Genomic DNA, 23,619 nt, shown 5'->3' with positions numbered 1-23,619 from the left:
TGTGTACAAACCTTAGCAACACCATCCCTTATCTTGCTGAACTGCTTGTGTGAGGCCAGACAGGTGTCCATTTCTGTCCCACACAGCCGGGTAAAGTGGTGCCTCAAATCATCATAAACGTCTCTGTCCATTTGCTGGTGAGGAAAGCAGAGGAAACCAGTCACTTTTACTAGATTTTAATGGTTAAAGAGACATTTGATGTCTTTTGAACTGCAGTTTACGACAAGAAAAACTAGTCGCATCCTTGGTTGGTTATAACCAAATATGAGAAGCCCTCGCCTCCACTTGGTCAGTGTGTGAGTTTCTCACCTCCATTAGGAGAGGTAAGTCTTCAGTGTGGTAGTGCTGGTGATGTGAGTTGACGGCTGCAAGGGTCAGCAGATATTCGTTACGAGCTTCGTTCAAACGGTCTTCACACTCTTTCAGCCTGGCACTGAGCTGCAAAAACATACACACACACACATGCACACACACACACGCACACAACTGAGCACAACAGAGCACTTTACTCAGTCTCAATTACACACTGCATACAACTTTTACAGTGATTAACATCTTGTAACTGGTTAGTTAATTACAGGCTTTTCTCATGAGTTTTAAGATTATCCACTTGTTCACTTGTTTATATATAAACAAGTGGATATATATATATATATATATATAAGCGGAAATAATTAGGTTCACAAGCAAAACCGATTTACTGAGAAAACAATTGAAACCAGACGTTCACATAGACAGACTAAAAAAATAAAAATGTACATACATGTTTTTTTTCTCTCTATCTTAAGTTAAATCAAACCAACCTTTAGCAAATAGAAATATTTTAGTAAATCTGACTGACCTAAAACAAGAGAGTTCTGGTCCGATTTAAGTTCAGACAGTGAGAAAAAAAGATGTCTTCTCTTTATTCAGTGTATATGAACTTATGGTTTCAACTGTAGATCCATCAAGTTCCCACAGACTAAATCAAATTGAATCAAACAACACATTTTGGACCCCAAAAATACAGAAAAATGTGGGGAAAAAAAGAAACAGCTACAGCATATTCATACCTTAGCAGTCATCTTATGTTGACCTGATTTGAAATGGAAAATCCCATGTTCACTCTTTCTAGTTCTGTAAGCAGGTAGAAATGAATACATATTACAAATGAGTAAAAAACAATACAAAAACCGTGTTTGGTCTTAGAGAGGGAAAACTTACATTATTATAGCATTATCAATATTAGTAAATAGTCTCAAAACAACAATATTATCATTTGTTGCAATCATTTCTGGTACAATTTGATGTCCAGCAAAATGTGTTATTGTGACAGGCCTGACTGGTGACACATCATTACACACATCACGGCCACACGGGAGCTTTTATGATGATAACAGCCCCTCAGCTTTTTGGATTTCTATGTAAAGAGAATATTTGCAGCTAGTTGAGATAATATAAACCATACATGTGCAGAATTTCCAACCAGAAAACCTGCTTAGCCAGATGGTAGGGACACGATGGCAGTCCACCACCATGTTTTTGAGTTAAAAAAAAACATGGTAAAAAATGCTAAAAGTTAACAAAAGTTCAGAGGTGCACAAGCTGGCATCGTAATTTGGAAATAGTAGCCAAAGGGCAGGTGCAGGGACAGCCTTCACGCCCAGTTCAATGTGTGAACTATAAACCTGCCTGCCTTAATCCGTCTTTACTATCACCGTTACTTGTAAAAAAAAAAAAAGAAAAAAAAGAAAATCAATTTAAAATAAAACACTTAGCCTGGTGGGGAGCCAAGTAAAGCCTGGTGGCCTGCCAGGCTTGTAATACACTGGAGGAAACCCTCCAGGAGGGAAAACCTGAGGAGGGACGATGTTTTACTGAATCTCTGACCTCGTCTGGGCGTCAGCTGCTTTCTCTCTGGCTACACTGGCGATGTGACTCAGATGGTGGTAGTTCTTCTTGACCCTGTGCAGCTCTCGCAGTGCGTCCACCACCTCACCCTGCACCCTCTGCAGCTGCTCCAGAACCTGCAACGTGTCGTTTCTCCGTCATTGTTTCTTAGGGGCTACTTCGCTCTGCTAAATGATCCTCAGCATAAGGTTCGCATGCTGTCTCACTCGTTTCGCGTGGATCTCCTTGGCGTTGTGGATGCTTTTGGAGGCGTGTCCAAAAAGCCGGCGGTATTCTTCTGCAGCAGTGAGTCGAGAGGCGGCAGTTTGAGCTGTGGCGTCCACCACCGATCGCCACACACCAAACACACTCCTGAAAACACACACAGCAGTAACAATAATTCACACTTACACAATACAGTATAAACAATATACACACAGAAAGTCACTGAATCAGAATTTTAATAAGGTAAACCTCACTGTGGGACCAGAGGAAAGAGGCCTTGAGCTGCAAACTGGTGAACTTGAACATTTTTATGCATCGTCCCTGCTTATATGGACATACAAGTAAAATATTAAATAAAGGGTAAATTAAATATACTGTTAAAATAATGTGTTCCCACATCTGTTCTGTGGAGATGTATTAAACAGAAAGACAATGGATTTCCTCTATATTACTTATTAATTTTTGTGCCATAATCATGTTTGCATTAACCATGTTATTGATTTAGTACTGTCTCCTTAGGAGCCTGAACAATGGGAATAAAGTTTAAAAAGTAACTTTGTGATTCTGATAATTCACCAAAAACTTTGTTAATTTTCACCTTATTAAAAATGAAATGTTTTGCTGAGTGAGACAGGATGGAGGTAGTCATAAAGTTTTTCTTACTTTTGTTGCTGATTGTGTAACAGAATCAGACACCAATGGCTGCATAGTTTACAACAACAACCATGTTTATCCTGTGTGGGGAAAATGACCCTCCATTTTGACTTGCATTACAATGTGTTATTCATAACAAGACAGGATAAAAAAGTGTTGTAATGTAAAATAGGTGAGTACAGTATCTGTGTGTGTGTGGACTTTTGGTAATAAACTAAGTAGTGTTAGGGAAAATGTCTGAATCAGGCATAAATGCAGTTACTAAAATTAATGGAGGTTAATACAAAGCCAAAGTTCTATTAGAAATATAAACTTATGTATGTGTGGGTGCGTGCGCATGTGTGCGTGTGCATGTGCGTGTGCATGTGTGTGTGTGTGTGTGCGTGGGTGTGTGTGTGTTAGTCACCCAGAAATCACAGTGTCTGTATTTCCTCTCTGCCAGTCTCTCTTCTGGTACTGGATGGCTAATCTCTGAAGAGCCTGAAAACGAGATGACCTTATGAATAATAACTATGTTTTACACAGATATATACATTATTTATTTTTCCAAAAATAAATAAAGGTATTTTAATTTCTACTGGCAACCAATCCCGCCACCCACCACCAAAATAAATAAATGTATAATTGAATAAAGGTTGGCAGGAAGTATGTTTTCCATCTTTAAGGGTATTGTTGCTTGATAGAACTGATGTTTGAGTGTGCTATTCTAATAAGTATTGCATAACATTTTATGTTTAAATAATCTGATCTCAAGAATCTAAATTGCATAAAGAATCAAGATGTATTTCACACAGCAGAGAACACACACAGAGAGGAGACATGAAAACCAGAATATTTTTCTAAAAATAATTCTGGGTAGGTACAGATATGTGTGCACGTGGTAATAAATACAAACCGAGTTATTAATTATTATCCTATAAGATGGCGGTATGTGGGTGAAAAACACATAATCTGCCACTTTAAAACCTCAGTACAAAAACAAAAGTGAAATTCACACACTCATCGCGCTTAGTAAATATTTTTAGATTATTAACTTTCGCTCAGGAAATGCATTTTTGCTTAATGAACATAACAGGGTTTATTTTTGTATTTACTCGTAATGAAATCATTTCCTTTCCAGTGATAAAGACTAGACTTCAAAATGTGAGCGGTTCTTTCTAAAGAGCTGAATATTTAATGAGGCATCCTAATTTTTTTCACGTTTACAAAAGTAGTTGCAGTATTGTGCTCTGCTGTGCAAAACTAACATCCACAGGTGAGTTGAAGCTCGAAGCCATCACTATCTTATTCCTGACAGCAGGGCCCAGTAATGTCATATCAGAAGCAAATATAGGACAGGAATTCAATAAAGATGACGATTCCTACTAAAACCATAAAAGGTGCCAGTAAACAGGCCAGCAGTGAACCGAAATAGACCATGTGTCCTCACCTGAGCATACTCCTTCTCTATAGCTGCTCTCTGCTTACTGAAGGACCTTGGGGAACACAGAGACAAACAGAATATGACACTGCTTCAACTGAATGTCAGCATTGATCCGTCAGCCTATCAGTGATCCCGTTGGAGGGTATGAAGGGGGGAGTGGCGGGGTTCATACAGATGTCCCCCAATCTGTGTTATGACCCACCTGATCTCCTCCAACAGCTCAGTGTCCTGGTGCTGTTTGCACTGCAGTTTGCTGAGCTGCTCTGAGAACAGCAGCTTCACCTGCTGGCTTTCCTTTACCTGCACAGAGGTTCAGAGACGGGTTGGTAAGTTTGTTTCAAAACTTTCAGAGATGCAACTTGGCGTCTCCAAATTGTCCCTCCTGTCTGTCGCTTCTTATGCAAAGGGACAAAGGGACTTTTTTTTCTTTTAGCAAAAACTTACCAGCCAATCCCAATATATGAGCTATTATACATTATAATATGTGCTCCTGTATTATTATTTTCACGTAAATATCTCGTATTATGCCCCCCACTCCCACTCTGCTCTGACGGTAGTTTCTCTCTCTCTAACTCGCAATCCTCCATCCCCCATCCCCCCATTTCTCCTCGGATGGCGACATTTCTCATTTCCTCAAATCCACAACTTCACAGGTAATCCAACTCTTCATCCATGTTGTTAGGAATTTGTCAGTAGAATTTTTAACATTGACGACAAAGCGGTTATAAAAGCTTTTTTGTAGTTTGACCAAATTATGTCTGTTAATGTGTCATATAACTTGGTATTTTAATAGCATTCTTACCTAGCAAAAATATTTAGCAGCTACAGTTTAGATGGGATGAATGTCTGTTTACTAGCCTTTCAGTCCTAGATCAGTTCATTAGATTTATCAGCAATTCCAGTTTTTCTCTTTCTGCAGGTGTAGGAGCAGACTTCTGGTATGTGGACTTGGTTTCTCTGATTCTTTCTCTCCTCTTACCTTTGGCTCTACCTTTAAAACTTTTACCCACCTTTTTCCCTTTGCTTTCTCCTTTATTTACCATCTGCATGTCCATTACATTTGAGCCTAAAGTGAGTTCTAATAAAGTTTCACATACATGTTAAGATGAGCATCATGGTGAGAGCTGTATCACTGGAAGTAAATCTGTTGGGCCTCACCTTGACGCTCAAAAAACAATTCAGAGTACCACACTGCCATACAGGAGACATAAAAAATAGTTTGCAATGAACTGTCTAGCACAGGGATGGGCAACTCCAGGCCTCCAGGGCCGGTCTCCTGCAACTTTTAGATGTGTCTCAACTTCAACACACCTGAGTCAAATAATGGAGGACAAATAGTCAAATAGTCATTAGCAGGACTCTGGAAAACTTGATTCAGGTGATTCAGCTGTTGGATTTAAGTGTGTTGGACCAGGGAGACATCTAAGAGTTGCAGGACACCGGCCCTCCAGGACCAGGATAGCCCACCCCTGGTCTAGCACAATATTATGCAGAACTACACAGGACAAAGTGATGTCACATTCTTTCTACAACATAGGTCCTTCTGCTAATTTAGGATGTAGGCATTGCTCCTTCAGTCGCCCTGAAGCATCATGTCAGCATGGGATGTGGTGAGCCAGCATCAACTGTGCTCCAGTCCATCCAGAGGTACCAACCAAAGAGCAATTTCCTCTGCAAGCATTAAAAAACAGAACTGCTGATGTTATTAGGGATGCTATTTTTTTTAATGTGGTCAGCAGGTATTTTTTCTTGTGCAGTGGTTTGGGCGTTCTGTGACTGAAAAGGAGACTGGCTTTGAGTCAATCCAACATGCTGTGTGGGTTTTGGTTGATTTTTCCAAACCAAAACCCACTGACTCTTTTTGTCCTCCAAGTCTCTAATATATCCTAATCAAAGCCTTCATTTTTACACTCATACTGTGTAAAGGACTGTTGGAATGGAGTTGCAGTATGTGCCCTGGTGACACAGTCTGCTTCTGTGGTGATCCTGGTGAACAGTAAGAGCAGTGTTATATTGATTACAATCTCCATATCATGTTGTATGATATGCAGGTTGAATTGTTCTGTATTTTCACCTTTTATGGAGAGAAGGACTCTGATTCCGTCGACACCACCAAGTTTTGGTTTGAACTTTGTCTTTTTTTCCCTGCAGCACAACTCATCCATGCGTTTAGCCGTCACTGATCAACTGACAGACATACTTTAATTTCAAATGTAATTTGTGCTAATTACCTAATTACAGTGTAAATGAGTAGTTCAGTTAGTTTTGTTATGCTCTCACATGGTGCCAGCTAAAGCGATAGCGTGTACTACAATGCATTACCAGTAGAAACCACAAAAAGTGAGATATGAACTTTCTCATCATATTCTTGCCTGGCTCTTATGACTGCTCCTATGACTTAAAGAACAGAATCGCACCGTCGGCTTTGCCATTGCTAAACATCCTGTTTACGATGACCCAATTCAAGAGATGTATAAGTAGATATGGAGAAGTGCTAACGTCTGCAGGCTAGCTGAAACATCTTCCTTCCTGCCCCCCAATGGCAGAAGAGTTTTCACATCTCACCAGCCTGCCAGAAAGAACAGCGATGACGCTATGCTAGTGCTAACAGAGCACAGCCTAATCCACCATCCAAAATAGTAGAGATTATGGCCTGTGTTTATGATGTGAATAGTCGGTGTGATAGTGAAGGAAAACGAGCAGCAGGTTGCTGTGTGTTTGTGGTAAGGAGCTCTGAGAGAGCAGCTGAAAAACCACCTCTTAAATTTGACATTGATAGAAAAAGAGCAGTGTCTATAAAACTGGAACCTTCTGATTAACTTGAACTGCATTGAAGTTTGGTGCAGCAGGTTTAATTACTGAGTCATATGGAAACAGAGAACATGCTGATAGCAGCTTAGCATGTCCACACTGTCAGCAGGAGGGAGATGGAATCAGATATCTAGAACCAATTGATAAGGAAACTAAATATTTAGCTTCCAAAGTAAACATTTAATTTGAAGTTAATTATTTAGATTGCCAACTAAGCATTTAAATTGGTGCTAAATATTTAGTTTGTAAGCTTTATTAGCTTGCTAAGTAAATACATAGCTTGAAACAGTGGCATTTATAAATGAGTGAATGACATGGTGAAAATATGACTTTGAAAAATGAACCTTCTTTATTTCTGTTATGACAAGCTAAATAGACCAAATTGTTGCTGTTCATTTTTGACAGTGTAACTTTACAAACTCCACCCCATAAACAGCAGCTGCTCAATATATTATGCATTGTTTCCACACCAAACCAACCTGACATATTCAGAAAGCAGTTGAAGTTCCATTGGTGTTTAGCTAGATGTATTTATGTTTGTGATGGTAGGGCAGAAAGAGACTTTCCCTGGTATCACCTTGAATCAAAAGAGAAGGGTTGCATGTTGGTGCATATTACATTTTTGAGCATCCATGTTTATAGTAAAGACTTAAGTGTGATTTGAAATGTCTATGCAATGCTTTGTTTTTTAGATTTTAGTTCTAATTTTGTGTTTAAGACACAATACAATGTCAGATTCATGCAAACATTTTGTCAGAGATACTAACATGTACATACCTTTACCTTTCATAGGGTTAGGGTTAGCCTAACCCTAACCCTATACCTTTCATTTAGTAGTCAGAACAATAACCTGCAGTTTTAATCTGCACTGCACCCTTTACTTACTAACATGATTATTTTCAGACATGAGAAAACTCAGTAATTTTGCAGAAAAAGGTCAATATTATCTCATCTTAATGTGAACATAATCAACAGAGTAAATTCATGAAGATATTCTTAGACCAGTTTATACTGGACATCAGACATCTAATTTTACTAAGTTTTGATGCTAACTGAAAAATATTTCAAATGAAATGTGTTTCAAGAAAAGCTGGGAGAACATTGATTCATCCCCCCCCAAAGAGTAAAAACATTTAAAATATTGCAAATATCTCACTGCCACACACAGTAACCTAATGTCAGTTTTGCTTTATAATCAAGCAATAGCCTTAAAATAACAGTTCAATCTGAACTGTTCAGATGTGATCCAAGTCAAGCAAGCAGAAAAGTGAAAGTAGGTTTTAAAATCAGCTCTCCTTCTTTAGACCCTCTTACCTTCCTGGGTGGCGGCTGCATGTTGCGGTCGGTGCCCCAGAGTCTGCCTCTTTGGAACTGTCGTAGTTTGGTTTAGCTGCGACTTCCTCAGTAGGTTAAGCCACAGTTCTGTTACCCGTTCGCTCTTTCTCTCTCTCTCTCTCCCCCTCTCTCTTTTCCTTTCTCTCACACTCTCTTTCTTACTTACTGTGTTGCTGTCTCTTTTCCTTTCTCTCACACTCTCTTTCTTACTTACTGTGTTGCTGGAAAGAATCCTGTAGAGGGCACCAAAGACCAGTAGACGGAGCTGAAGCATGCGACATCTTGAAGGTTTATCTTAATTTTTATTGCCAAATTCCATTGCTGTTGCCCCAACAAACAATTATTTTTATTGTAAAATAAGTACCGTATTGACCAAAAATATATTTAATATTTGTTGAGTGTATTACCAGTTTTCCCTTCCTTTGCAATTCCGCTCGAAAAAATTCTCTCTTCCAGCAGAGTCTGGACTTTCTCCACTTGACTCCGATTGTTCCCGGTCGATTTTCGACCGGGCCAATCAGCGAACAGAAGAAGTTGTGAACGATGACGTCGATTTTCTGTCTGTAGTTTTAGCAATAGCAGCAGAGGAAGTGAACGAAGCCGTTCAGTCCATGTTGGCCAAATACTGAATTAGCATTAACAGCCGCCTATTCTCTCTTTGTGGGGGAGGGTGGTTGTTTTGACTCCATCACCACACCCAGATTTTGGGCCTGATCACTAATTTCTAGCTGTAATAACTGAGGATGTAATAACTAACTTTAGGATTTAGTTTTGACTCCGTCCTTGTTCTGTGTGACTGACAATTTATGAGCTTTTTTGCCTCCACCTGGTGACACACATGGTTCCAATCAATGAGTCAGTATAGAGTAAAGCAGAAATATACACTCACAAAGAGAATACATTGTTAAAGATTACTTTATTCATGCACTATAAAATAACATTTAAGGACCAAAGTAACACAACAAATTTCTTAAAAAGTAAAGAAACGAGGGGACTGTTCAATATGACCAAACTAGAAGGGGATTCTTACATATTATCTCATTAAGACATCAGTATGATGTTGACATTCAGTTATATGTTTAAATCACATAAGTTCAACTATTTTCTTAACATATATAAATACACAAAGCTAAAGTATAAAAACTCAATATGCGTCTGCTGTATGTTGATAAATTAATGATAAATAAAATAAATAAGTAAACCTTTTAAAATCACATAGCACATACCATGATCAACTTCATGATGTTACATTTTACAAATGTACTGTTTTATACTCGCATAGTGTTTGATAAACTGTACTTTTTGGAATCAACAGCTCCTGGTTAATTGTAAGAAAGTACTGATAACATTCACAATACAGTCACAAACTAATATAGAGGTATACCTTCATCACTTCGTTAGGCAGATTACTTCTTTCTTTGTTTTAGTCAGAATCGTTTGACCAAATTGGTTCTTCTGAACTTAAATAATAAAAAAAGAATTGGTAGAAACTGGATTGATTGTAAAATAATAATAATAATAATAATAATAATAATATGTTTGACAATGAAACATTGATTTTTGCACAGAGATGATAATTTTAGGAAAGTAGCCAGGAGGTATAAAACATTCAGAAGTGTCTTCCTCAACATTCTGAGAAATATATCGATGTCCAGTTTTCAGACATTAGCAGTGATCCCTAAAGCTCCGAGTCTGATGGATTACTGGATTCTGATCTGCCTTATCAGGGGCATGTCTCGTGGTACTTCTCCAGCAGGTTATTCAGGTTTTTAAGGAAACCTTCTAGTGAGGCGATGGGAGCAGATCCCATAGTGGTGTTGTTACAGTACAGGTCCACCTGCAGGGAGAAACAGCAGTCAGACCCAATGCTGCCATTTTCCAAACAAACCACAAAACTACTTCAAGGCGTTGCATGTTTACTAAAGCGATGAAGCCTGTTCTGTTTTCTTCTTGCAAGATTCCTTCCCACTCATAAGATTTTAGCTACTGCTTCCCTATCTGTTTGCTATGTCATGTTGAAATCCAGTGGTTTCCTGGCAAGTGTGTTATTTTTAGTTTTGAGCCTTTCCAGATGTTTCTGCAGAACAACCACTAAATAAAAACTTCAATCTCCCTTTGGAGACAGCAAGTGTGTCATAGTTACTTACCAAAACTGGGCATTTATTAGTGATATTCAGCCTGCCTTCCAAGTGCTTGAGGTGCTTGACAGCAACATCGTCCTTCTGTAAGTTGCATTTTGTTAAATCCAGGCTGAGCAGGTTTCTGACTCCATGGCTGAAAATACCAGGAAAGGCACATGTCTGCGCAGAGGAAGAAACATGGCGTTATAAAATAAACACACATACAGTTATCTGACAGCCGCCAAGTTGTTTGACCACAAAATGCCACTGATCCCAGACCACTGCAAAGCTCTTTCATGATGTCACTTAATATTTGGGTCATTCCAAAGAATTTAAGCTTTCCATCTGGGTGGAGATTTTAACAATAGTTCCATTTAAAGTTTCACCTTTTTTTATTTTATTTTTATTTTTTTTTACTTAATCTGTTTCAGGTACAACAACAATAAGTGAAAGCAGTAAATCTGTGGTAAACGCTTCTAGAGGAAAATCCACTACATGTATAAATGCTCGTGTTTTAATCAGCCATACTTTCATTAATAGCTTTGTATAACTCCTTGAAGAATTTTGAATTAATGAGTAAAAAGTTAAAATATGAAATGGAACCCTTACCTCCTCTGCTGTAGGGAGGTGATGAAGAGTGGAGAGGAGTGATGAATTCTGCAGGAAAAAGCAAAAGGATAAAGCAGACATGTTAATCATTACTGCATGAAACCACCAAATTGCTCCCAGAGAGTGCAAATGCTGACTGTGTAATCATAACACAGGTCTTCATCTAACCACCTCAGCTGGTTCATGTGTGACAGCAGCAGAGGAAAGAGGAAGTGGTGAAGGCATGGTGATGCTGAGCTTCTCCGGCAGCCCTGCTGCATGAGCAGACTGCTAATCTAGCACTTTTTAATTCTTCATGATAAAATGAAAATAAGAAATCCATCATTATTTGTAAAGTTGTTGGGTTTTTTTTAACAGGAATAGTTCTCTTAATTATCTATGGTGCTGCTGTGTTTTCTGCACACATTGGATCATTTTAAAGTCCCACTGTATTAAAATAGATGTGTGACTTTTTAAAAGTCCCTGTTGACCTACAGTCAGGAGTTAACAATATAAACACTATATTGAAAAGTTATTTCAATATAGAAAAGTTATTTTTAATATTTCAAGGTTGTTGTTTTTTTATTTAAAGCATGGATTCTTTTCAAAGTCAGACTGGTGTCCATATATCAGCTTAATGGCAATGGAGAGTACAGAGAGTAGGATTCTTAGATCAGGTTAGCCCCAAAAAGAAACTAGCAAGCATACTGCTATCTCCAAGGCAATCATAATAAACTTTCACTTTGTGTTTTTAAAATCAAACATCAGATACGTTCAGGAGTAAAAAATAAAAAAAATGTATCGGTTGTACTTACCAAGTTGTAGATTCCAGAGCATTTCTGTCAAGACAAAGAAAAACAGGATTAGATACATCAGACCAGAAGCGTTACAACTAAAAAAGAGCTGAAGACAGCAAAGCAGCCATAGTGATAGTTAACTGACTGCATGCAAAGTTATCTCTGCATCACTGAACCCACACACACACACACTCATCTGTTCTCTCAGTGGGTGACATGACGACCAGAATGCTACATCTTGTCAGTCAGTCAGATTGTGAAGTGCATCTCTTAACCCAAAGCAGAACTTTGTACCCAGTTCCTGCTGCCTTCATGACGCAGAGCACAGATATCTGAAGTATGGCGTTCCCAGTGTCTTCCTTACCTCTTTCAGCAATTCCAGTCCTTTCAAATTATTTTTAAACTCCTCGACACCAACATCCTTACAAGCTGTCTCATTGCAACAGTGCTTAGTTTTGGAAAGAGGAATAGCCGACGTCTGATGAAAAGAGATGAAAAAAGGCAGCAGCAGCAGCAGGACACTCCATGTGGTGGTAGATGATCCGGCCATGGCTTGCAGACAGACTCAGTTCCACTCAACGTCCAGATGATAAACTTAAAACTAAGCCTTAGCCTGTCGTACTTCTGTTATCGGCTTAGATTTAGTCACTATAAAGATCCAGCTAATGCAAGGTTCTGGTGTTCTGACACTATTGTTGCATGGGGGTTCTGCTGCTGCTTTGTCGATGGATAGGTGACAGGTTGAGGGCCTTAAATACAAACAGGTTAGGTCATTTCCTAACCTGTGGGGAATCCCGACCCATGTTGTCCTTGGTTCGATCACTTTCATTCAGAATGCTCCCACGCAGGACGTCCTTAGTCAACAGGACCCTGACACTATGGCAAGAGAGCTGCACTGTCAGCCACATATCAGCCAAATCTGACTGATTATGACTGTTGCGGCATTTCCTCACCTCTCTGAAAACATGGCGGCCTGTGCACAAAGGAAAGTCAGAAGCATACATTTTTTCCTGCTGCTTTGCGGCCATGAGTGGGCAGAGTGCCCAGGCAGGTAGGGCTCCATCATCCACGCTGACGTAGAGGACAACCCAAGGCAAGAAATACTCAACAGGACAGATTTATCAGCTCAGATTGAACTTTGGCACCTTAAATAATTTGATCTCTAGGAATGCAGAGAGCTCCTTCACAATATATTTTCCAGGAAAAGCCATATTGTATGTAAGCTGGTATTAAATATGTTTTTAAACATGTGTATCAGTGTCACCGAGTACAAAAATGCCATGTTTCTATTTCGTTGCTTTTCTGGAACTCTGTGTGCTTTTATTGCTCTTGCTTTCTACTGCACAATGTGCACTTGGTGGGAAACAATATTTAAATGCTCTGGTGAAAAGATACCAAAAGAAATAGAAAGTAATGTTGAATCATTTTTTGCTCTTTTCTCTGGCCCTCTATGTGACTGTTACTGTTGCTACAACTGCGGCAGCACATAGGCAGACACACTGGATCAGGCTTGGGACTGAATTATAACTGAATTCAGTCCCAAAACGGATCCACAGCACTGTTTGATCCATTTCCATCGGAGGTCAGGTTGGATTAGAAACTATTTTTCTTGTCCTTGAAGATATTCTGAATGCTGCACTATGAGCATTCAGAAGTCCTTCTGCCAAATGTGTTTCGAGGTATTCACCAACAACCAAATTATTTCCTTCATTTAAAATGTTACTGCATATATGAAGATGGGTCCTGGCAAAACGCACTGCTTCAAGGTTTCATGTACATTAGTGATGGTCGAACATAATGATGCCTGATTCTTGAAGCTGTTTGTGTGCTGCTGCCTCCACCACTATGAAAAAGAGCTCTGACTGGTTTTGTTGCCTCCTGACTGATCTGTACATTTGGCTTGGTAAATAAATATGTTTACAAAGTATTCATTTTGTCATATTGGGTTCCAGTTTCTTTACCCACATACAGACCACCACCAGGAGAACAGATAATCAGATAAAGTTTATTTTTACAATGATGATGAAAAGTAGTCATGGGTCCGGCAACACCGATGGTTCGGCGCAGGTTTCAAGCCCATAGACCAAACCCCGTGTCGGTGCACGTATTGCTTTGAGCAAGTCATGTGACCGATACAGGAACTGTTTCGAAATGACATTAAAGCACCAAAACTGTGTTTATAAGGAAGTGAATCTGTCAATCTGTCAAATGCATTTACCAAAATAATTCTTGATCTTTTACAGTACAGCATCAACTGTGGAGCAGTCTCAAGGCAAACGAAAAGTTTCCACAGTGTGGGACCATTTTGATCTTACATCGGAAAATAAAGTATTTGTTTTCATTTCATTGTTTCATCTGGTTCTTTTCAGTTTCTACTTGATCTATCTGAATCCAAATTCAGCTGAAATTGACTCTTAGTTTACTTTCATATAATGTTCTGCAGGTTAAGTGTTGCATACGTTTGACAGAAATGTCTTATTTAAATAAATCCACCTCCTCAATGCTGAGGCATTATGAGGCCAGGCATGAGAATGAAGTCCCAGATACACCTAGGATAAACTCAGACATACAGCCATTTTACAAATTACTCAGTTGCTTTTTATAAATTACTTCATATAAATGTATTGTTTACTTCATTTTTTTCTACAGCAGGAGAAGTTGTGTCAAAAAAGCGCAACAGACTAAATTTCAAAATGTTGGAAAAACTTATTTTGATTGAAAATTTAAAACAAAAAATGTCCACATGCATTCTCATTCCAAACACGTTCACTTAAATTTTCACTTTATGGTACATGTTCACATTAATTGATTGTATCTAAGAATATCAAATATATTTTAAATTTAACTGAAGATGTGACATAATACAAATATACAATAAAATACAAAGACTTAAATCTTATTGTACAGACTTCATCAACAAGGGTGTAAATCCCTTCTCATTATTTGGGGGGACCATAAACACGGAAATTTTTTAAGAGCAATTTACAGTGGTTTAAAAAGTTTTCTATTGTGTTTAAGCTGCACCACCAAAAATGACTAGTAAGTAGCAAATGAATAACAAGTGTTTTTCTTCGTAAACAAACTGTTGAAACCCATAGAAGTCAAACTAAGATTCAAATGTTTAGATATGAGTTTGGTGAAGAGTCATAGATCTAATCTCTGCTAAACCTTTACAAAAACTTAATACTCTGACTAAAAACAAGTTGCAATAAGTCCATCCATTTTTTATACACCCTTGTCACTTAGTGAGGTCAGGAGGGGTGCTGGTGCCCATCTCCAGCTAACGTAATTGTAATAAGTAACTCCACTTAATAAAGTTCTTCATAAATATTGATTTGTTGCAAAGGTACTCAATACAAGTAACGTGTTATTTAAAGTATAACTTAAGTTGCTTTAAGCTTTTATTTATTTTCATGTCCTGGATGGCTGAGAACCTTTAAATATGTGGAAATTGAATATCTGGGAAGGATTATAACTTAAACTTATGGGTTAGCACCAGAGTTTTCTAGAAAAATATTCAGATTTTATTTTGTGGTTTTAAATGCTCTACACTGAAGATGGTAAGAAATAAAGGCATACTTTATTTTTTTTTTACCATCAGCTGCAATAGTTCCTCTGCTTTCTGCTCCTATACAGAGCTGTCAGCTAGTGGTCATGCTCAGCCGCTCCCGTTTCAAACTCTTCTTATTAAAGTAAGAGTTAAAGAGCTAAATATAATTGAAATACTGGCTACCTTCGACAGAAAACAGAGCCAAGTCTATGAAAGCGATGTAGCAGTTTTGCTAGTTTTGATTTCCAAGGCATAAGGTGGCAGTTTATCATGATTCAACCAAAGCAATAAAATGAACAAACTGCGGTCTGATTTTTGTTCATGCGTTTCTTCCTATTGAGCAGTGAAAGTAAATAAAATGTGTAACATGTCTTTTACTTTAAGTATTTACTTACTGGAGGGTTTGTCATTTGTGCTGCAGAGCCACAGCTAACTCCTCACTTCAGCAGCTCTGACGGAGGCTGTGTCGTTCAGCGCTGCTATTGTTCCGCCTGCACTTTGGACTGAACCATTGTTCTAACAATGGTGGGTGGGACCTAAAAATTTTATTTTATTTTTTTCTTAGAGGAATGGCAGATTTACTTCGTTATTTGTTTCTATTGCCTTTTTTTATATTCATATTGTTTAAATACAAAGGTTTCTTTCATAATTTCTTTGGGGGGGACAATTCTAGACTTTTCCAAGATTGAGGGGGTCCGGACTACCCTGACCACCCCCCCAGGATTTACGCCTATGTTCATCAAATCAGTCTGTCAACTACGTTGCCTGTAGGGATTTCTGATGTCCAGCAAGTGTCAGTACTTGGTGACACAGTATCAGTACAGTTTTGCTATGGGTCAAAACGCTACATGACGCCTCATCTACCCCCTCACTAATGAAAAGTGAGATTGTGTGAGTCTGGTGCTTGGGGTTGGCAACCGGGGTCGTCTGTACACTGAAGAACAGTGAGAAAGAAATGGTGAGTTTGAGGTCGTCGGAAATTGGAACTTCGAGAAGAATTAGACTGATCTTACTTGATGTGAAGATAGGTTTCCACCAGGGGAGTAATACAGTGGTTTCCAGGGTATGGTCCCTTTGTGGGTGTCCTTGAAGTGGTCCGGGTTCCAGTGTGAGGTCTTGACGGAGTGAGTTCTTTGTTGGTGATGTGGAGGCTGCAGTGGAGGGCGGACAGGTAAGTTCAGGTGCGGAGAAGAGGAGCGAACAGACTGCCAGCTGGGAATCCAGGAACGGTTTATTGGAGATCTGCAGGAGCAGGGGTGAAAGTAGTTTTAATTTCTTGAGGGTACTATGACAAAAGTATATAGGAGCAAAGAAGGTACTTGGGCAACCAGTGGGTAACAATCCACAGCATCACGAGGGAGGAAAATCCAGAAAGCCAGCTTCACAGGGGAATTTCCAAGGTGTCAGAAGGAAACACCTGAGAGAGAGAGGCAACAAGGATAAATTACTAGAAGTTATTTCAGAGATAACGCACAGAGCTAGCTCAGAGGTTCAAAGAGTACCATAACAGGCAAACACTCAGGCGTCAAAGTGCTGGCGGCCTGCTCCTCATAAACTCCTGGATGATTAGGTGATGAATTACACGTGTGCTGACCTGAGTCAGCGGGCACGCCCTCCAAGGTATTGCAGCCTCTAGGCACCACCTAGTGGATGAAGAAGGAAGCAGCAGGCAACAGAAAATCCTGACAAAGAACCAAAACCCTGGTTCCCAACACATTTATACATCTCATATTATAGATAGCCCTCAATATACTTCATTCCATTTTGGAAATGAACTTATTTTGTAATGAGGTTACTTAATTTTAACATTCAATTCAATTCAAAAACACTTTATTAATCTCAGATGCAAAATAAATGTAATTGCAACTCGTATGATAAAATGTTCTTCAAAGAGTTGGTAATAATTGATTTCATGAAGAATAATACTGTGCACCATCATGTCCAGATATCCCAGAGTCGACCCAAGAACAGAACCAGTCTTCTTTATCGGGTTAAGTCCTTGGCATTGATACGGCGACCCCAAATCTTTACTTAATTTCTAAATGTTTTACTTCATTCTTAAAAAATACCACACTTATGGCAGGGGGCGGAGGGGGTGCAGGTTCACCATGCTGCATCCAGGCCTGAGTCCTGGATGCATCCAGGACTCAGGTGCATGCATTCAGTTGACCTTTGCCACATGTTTACCTTTACCTCATGCAAAGGTCAACTGGTGCATGCATTCAGTTGACCTTTGCCACATGTTTTCTGCCCTCTCTCATAACCCGCCTTCCTGTCAATCTGCTGTGAAATAAAGGCCACGAGAGCCGAAAAAAAATCATTTTGAAAAAATGTCATACTTTACTTTTGTCATACATAACTTTAGATTTTTGTCTTAATTTTCCCAAATGAAATCAGATGTCTTGATCAAAGCAGTGTTTTTGCCAGATGTTTTACTCAAGTTCTTTTTGTTTGTTTTCTGTTTTGGATTACTGCTTTTTTCTTGTGCATGACTAAAATAAATTGCGTGTGGGAGCACGCTTTTACTAAAGTAACATTTTTGGCTTCTCTACCCACCTGTGCCTTTTTCAATGTGTCCCAGGAAAAAAACGGAACTGTAAGTTGCCTAATGATCTGTTGCTGCATTCCAGTTAGTGCCAAAATCAGAGTTCCAGTTAACGAAGTCGGAGAAGTCGGAATTTCACCATGGCGACAAGTAGACATTGTTTTTAGTATCTCTGATAAACATAATTTAAAACTTCATTTTCCACCAGCAAACACAACTCTTAGTTCGGCTTAGAGCTGGAGGTGCTACATTTCATATGAAACTTATTTTACATGCACTTTACAAGTGTGTATTATAAAAGAAACATGTTTTCACCTGGATTTGGCCCCCAAGCCTTGAGTTTGACACACGTTAAAACTGAACCCCTCCTCTAAGTGAGCACTCAGCAGTCACTTAAATGAACATCCTGAGAGTGTACACAATTTGCTCTGCCAAAAAAGGGGACATTTAATACATTTTACATTTCAACATTACTTTGTTAATTAATCAAGCTTCATTGATTTTATCAAGTATCACTTTATTGCTTGGTTTTAATTTTCTGTTGATTTTACTGTGTTTCTCATGTTATTTCTTTACATTCTCCAGATACTATCATCTGGGGAAGTAGTAACAGTTCAGGTTTAAAAGGATGCAGAATTCCACTCACAAAAAAAATGTAATAAGCACATTGCTTTATTTTCCAGTGTTGCTTTTGTTGATAAACATGAAAGAAAAGTGTGAGAAAAATTCCCAGCCCTTTCCCTACACACAGTCTTACACTGGAGATAGAGAGAAATAATCGCCCCCCAAAAATACTTTAAAGGTCACTTTTTGTTTTATTCCAAGCAGATGATACTGTTGTCTAAAGCAATCGGGTTTTCACAAATTTCCACATCAATCAGTATAAGCAAGGCCTTGCTGCAGCCGAGGAACACATTCAGACAGTGACGGCGATGTAGCAGATTACGCTGTGAAGTGGTTTTCTTGGAAAGTAAAACCACAGCACCACATCTTAGGCAGTACTGCTGTCAGCGGACATTTAGGTGGGAGCACGCTGCTGACAGAATGACTGGCATCGATCTGTCCATGAGTAGAAAGTCCACAAAAGCACTTTTAAAAAATGAACTGGGTGTAGTTGTTAGATATGAAATTTAGCTAACATGGTGAGCTGCTTCACAGGTTCCCGAAGATGATCTGTTTATTTACAGACCAAACTGATTGTGGTGCCAGCGTTGCCAGGTTCACATCATCAAGGAGTGAAAATGGTTTTCTGATTACCCTCACCTCAGCACTGGGAAGGTGTATAACTTTTCCCTCCTTATATCTTTGCTGCATCATCAAGAACAGGGTGTCAGACTCATTTTCATTTTGGGCCATATCAAAAATCTGAACGTTCTTAAATGGCCGGTTGTGCCATAATATATTGATAAAACCATTAAACTGCTAAAACATCAATTACTAGCTGTTTGTTTCACCATTCAATAAGTGTTTCTTAAAATTAAATAATGAACATCTTTTCACACTGGAGCAGTGGGGTTCTGAGGAAGTTAAAACACGGAGTGGGAAAGACGAGCTGAGCCGGCTGGTTGTCATGTCACTTTTTCCTAGAGATAAGTCCCTCCAAGATTTCGTGATTGTTTTTGTGGTTTCTTGCAATCAGAATCATAGATTTTGTGGTGCTAAGTTAGAAATATTTGTAAGGAATGTATGACGTTATATGTGACTTTCTTTTACTCGCCTTATCAATAACAGACTACAGCTTGACATCAAGTAACACTGAGGCAGCAGTCACTTAAACTCTTTGTTTTTGTCCAATTATGAGAAAAAATTGCAGTAAAAATCAGAAAGAATTGTGGAGATCTGTTGATTTTGTGTGCATTTTGCACATTTGTGAAAAACTGGAAGGATTTATTGATGTAATTTGGAGTCCAGAGGACCACATAAGAAGCTTCAGCAGGCCAGATTTGGCCCCCAAGCCTCGAGTTTGATACATGTGACCTAAATCAGGGTGTCAAACTCATTTTCATTTTAGGTCACATCAAGATGACGTATGTCCTCAAAGGGTCAGTTGTGGCACAATGTATCAATAAAACTACCCTCTAACAATCTGTTAAAATATTAATATATAGTTGTCCAAGTTTTTGATGAGAACATAGACTTAATTAATATTCTACATCTTTGATGTTCAGTCTGTCTGAATCTCCAGATTTCTTCTGATTTTGTCAGATTTGAAGGTTTCAGATGATTCAACCACTTTCAATATCAGACAAAGGTAACCTGGGCTGAGTGTCATTTATAAATGGGGGAAATAAGTATTCAAACCCAACCTTCCCCAACTGAAATGTAAATGTTGTGTTGTTAAATCAGACATTTTGATTTGTCCAGTGAAACAAAAACACTTTTTTGGGGGGCTTTATGATTCCAACAAACCAAAGCAACAGCCATTATCCAGAAACAGAGAAATGGCTGACTAACCAAAATTAGTCCTAGAGCGCATTAATAAATCTTCCAAGAGGTCATAAAGGTACCCAGAATAATATATAGCAACAGTTGTTACAGTTTCAGCTGAAGTAGTTCACTTTCATACTGCACTATGTTGAACGAACCAAAACCTTTGAAAAACCCGTTCCCTTCCTCACCTATGGGGGCGCTGCATCAAGAACCACCGAAGAAAATGACATAAAAACCTCAGAAGACGACACTGAACCCAACTCCCTTCTTCGTAAATTAGGAACACACTATAATTATCCCTGCGACATTGATGCAAACAATAAGGGTATATGTTACTTTATGCTGTAATCTTTGTTCTAAATATGAGATTAAAGTACTATGTACCTTCTTTGTATTTAAAACATGTAAATAAGTCAGTGATACATTAGAAATTTCAGTCGTTACATTTGTAGAGTCTGGTAACACTTTAGATCTGAGGCCTTGGTTTGGACTGGAATCAAAAGTCTTGTTCTGAGAGTGAAAAATGCAAGGCAAAGAACCCCTGGCTGTGCCAAAGAATATTTGACACTACACAGTGACGGGAGGGTGTGAGGGGGCAAGGATAGGAAGTGTGTGTTTGTAGAAAAAAGGTTGTGCATAAAGTTTGAGCCATGTGTTGGGGAATGCCAAATGTGTTACTGTATAGGAGTGGAGACTGTGTTTTAAAGATGGTTAGGAGTCCTTTAACATTCAGTTCATCTGCAATTTCTGATGTGGGGTTGATTGACTTAAAGTCTTCCTTTGTTCAGAAAAGTCTGTGTCAACAGAATAACTTTCTCAAACCCTCACACTAACAGTTTGAAGGTGACTAACAACAACTTTGTTCAGTAGAGCTGGACTCAAGCTTTTTTGGGAAAGTTTCTGATAGTTTGTTATTTTATTTGTTACTACACTGCAAACTGCCAGACTTCTTTTGGATTTGCTTACTTATCACAATTTAATGTTTCAGATCTTCAAACTAATTTTAACAGTAAATAAGTAAATACAAGTTGTTTTCAAATCATGCGTTCACGTTTTAGAGAAAAAAGACCTACCCAATCCAAGCTGGCTGCATGAAAAAACAGTATCTGTAATTTTGTGATAAAACAGAAAGACTGAGTTCAGCTTGAGCTTGGTAGAATGAATAAATCATTTAGACAGAATCTGTCTGATAACATGAAGTAGGCTAAAGAACTCAAAAAGCAACCCACATTGCTCCAATCTAAAGGAACTCAAGAACAGATAAAAACCAAAGAGTGCTTCAACGACCCACAACTACTGCTGACCAAAAAGAACATAAGCTATCATCTACAAAAAAAAAAAAACATTCTAATGAAGGGAAACTTTCATTTGTGTTCTCTGTAACCTGAGAACACAAATATTTATGTTTTTGCAAAATTCTCTCAAATACTATCTGGGGGAAAACTAACAAGAATATAGTACCTACTATTAAACATGGTGGTGGTAGTGTGATGCTGTGGGGTTCCTCTGCTGCTTCGAAACCAGATTGACTGCACTGCTGCCGTCTACCAAAAACTACAGAAGAAGGAGGGTCAGCTATCAGTTTGTTGCCTTAAGGTCAAATACAGTTGGGTTATGCAGCAGGACAATGGTCCAAAATACTTCAAGAAGTTTGCCTGTCTGGGTAAAAAAAAACAAAACAAAACAACAACAAAAACACAAAACAAGCAAAATAACAGAAAACTTCAGAGAGGTCTACTGAAAGCCTGGACCTGAACCCAATGAGACATTTTGGCAGGACCTTAAACATTCTGCTCAGCTCTTCAATGTTGTTAAATTAAAAAAAAAAATCTGTGCAATTCTGTAAAAGACCATTACATTTTTGTATCTGCTCAGACTATCTTTGTGTAGCATTGGGATTGGTTTGGTGATCTGAAATCATTTAATTGTATATAAAAAAAAAACCCAAAAGAGATAGATGGGTAAATAAGTTGTCACATCACTGTAAATACATGACAGGTGCAAAGGTTTCTTTAGAAAAACATCCACTGAAGATATCAGTGTTAAAATGGAAACAAACTGATGTTGGTGATGAAATGATCCAAACTTATGGCGTCTCCTCAGGAGGGTCATCAGTATTACTCATGGTGATACTGAAGTTAGTTCTTCGCCAGAATGAAACACCATTATCTTGTTAAGTTTAAACACTCGTTCCAGGTAAAAGACATAAGATGTAATAAATTATATAGAGAGTTGGGAAATGAGTAATAAGTCCGCTCTGACATTTGGGTGAAGGATATAGTTTTGACTCCATGCCCACTGAGGACAGATATGATCAGAGAGAGTGTCATGGCAGAGACAGATGTCCAGCAGAGTAGTGGGGCTCTGAGGAAGTTAAAACACAATGTAGGAAAGATGAGCTGCACCGGCTGGTTGGCACGTCACTTTTTCAAGTGACGTTGGAAGATTGGGATGTATGGATAGACTCTAAAACACAAGAGACAAAAACATCAAAGGTCTTGAAACACATTGTGGCACAATGAAAAGCTGTCAGTGCAGAAATGAAAACTGAAACTCACAGACGCTCAGCCCCAGCTAGATAACAGAAAAAGAAATATGTCACATGGAAAAGTAAATACTGAGTTTGTTGGGAGCATTGATGGTTATAAAGTCTAATAGCTGCTGGGAGGAAGGATCTATGGTAATGCTTGTTAGTGTACATTGGATACAGCAGTCTGTCACTGAAGGAGTTCTCCAGTTCAATCACAGCTTCATGCATGTGTTGGGACACTATGTAATGCTGACTTAGCCAGAGTTCTTCTGTTTCCCACGACCTGTACCAGATCACTACTGTAATAAAACTATATATATATATATGTGTGTGTGTGTGTTAAAGCAAGTAACGTTCTACAACTTGTAGCATTAAACTTATTCGACAATGACATAATAAACTAATGAAATGGGATCACAGAACCCTTGCTAGGGTTCTGTGAATCCTAACAAGTTCACAGAACTCAAAAATTATTTAACAGATTACACAAAAATATTTTAGTGATGTTTTTAAATGTTTTAAATGTACATAAAATAAAAATTACAGGTGTAGTTGCCTTAAATTATCTCAAGTCATCTTGTAAATAACGATATTTTTCAACTTATGATTAGGGAATATTTCACTTAAAATTTTCAACACTTTCAACTCATATAATGATGGAAATAAACTCAATTTTTTCCGTATTCTTCAACTCATAATCGAGGGCAGTGTTTCCCAAACTTTTTCTTCTGCGCCCCCCCAG

At 38.5% G+C, this 23,619-nt stretch overlaps 1 protein-coding gene and 1 long non-coding RNA gene across 3 annotated transcripts in view; one reads left to right on the top strand and one right to left on the bottom strand.

Annotated features, from left to right (window-relative positions):
• LOC103156525 (F-BAR and double SH3 domains protein 1-like) overlaps positions 1-8,407 on the bottom strand; it is a 22,218-nt gene extending 13,811 nt beyond the window's left edge. For both annotated transcript variants that reach the window (XR_001659718.1, XM_007578610.2), the window contains exons 1-9: positions 8,297-8,407; positions 4,374-4,471; positions 4,178-4,223; positions 3,155-3,228; positions 2,097-2,241; positions 1,870-2,006; positions 1,053-1,116; positions 310-438; positions 12-134 (exon numbers count right to left, since the gene is read on the bottom strand). Coding sequence is in view for 1 of the 2 variants with exons in the window: in XM_007578610.2 (XP_007578672.1) it covers positions 12-134; positions 310-438; positions 1,053-1,116; positions 1,870-2,006; positions 2,097-2,241; positions 3,155-3,228; positions 4,178-4,223; positions 4,374-4,471; positions 8,297-8,317 (837 nt within the window). In the remaining variant the exon portion in view is untranslated. The remainder of the gene's footprint in view (positions 1-11; positions 135-309; positions 439-1,052; positions 1,117-1,869; positions 2,007-2,096; positions 2,242-3,154; positions 3,229-4,177; positions 4,224-4,373; positions 4,472-8,296) is intronic.
• A 5,632-nt stretch (positions 8,408-14,039) lies between these two features.
• LOC107833951 (uncharacterized) overlaps positions 14,040-23,619 on the top strand; it is a 14,252-nt gene continuing 4,672 nt past the window's right edge. The window contains exons 1-3 of the long non-coding RNA XR_001659717.1: positions 14,040-14,064; positions 14,481-14,484; positions 23,020-23,027. This is a non-coding gene — a long non-coding RNA (uncharacterized LOC107833951). The remainder of the gene's footprint in view (positions 14,065-14,480; positions 14,485-23,019; positions 23,028-23,619) is intronic.

The sequence above is a fragment of the Poecilia formosa genome, unplaced genomic scaffold, assembly GCF_000485575.1.
Source record: "Poecilia formosa unplaced genomic scaffold, Poecilia_formosa-5.1.2 Scaffold485, whole genome shotgun sequence".
Classification (NCBI taxonomy): domain Eukaryota; kingdom Metazoa; phylum Chordata; class Actinopteri; order Cyprinodontiformes; family Poeciliidae; genus Poecilia; species Poecilia formosa.
Note: the sequence above shows the minus strand (reverse complement) of the source record. Positions and strands in the feature narration are given on the sequence as shown.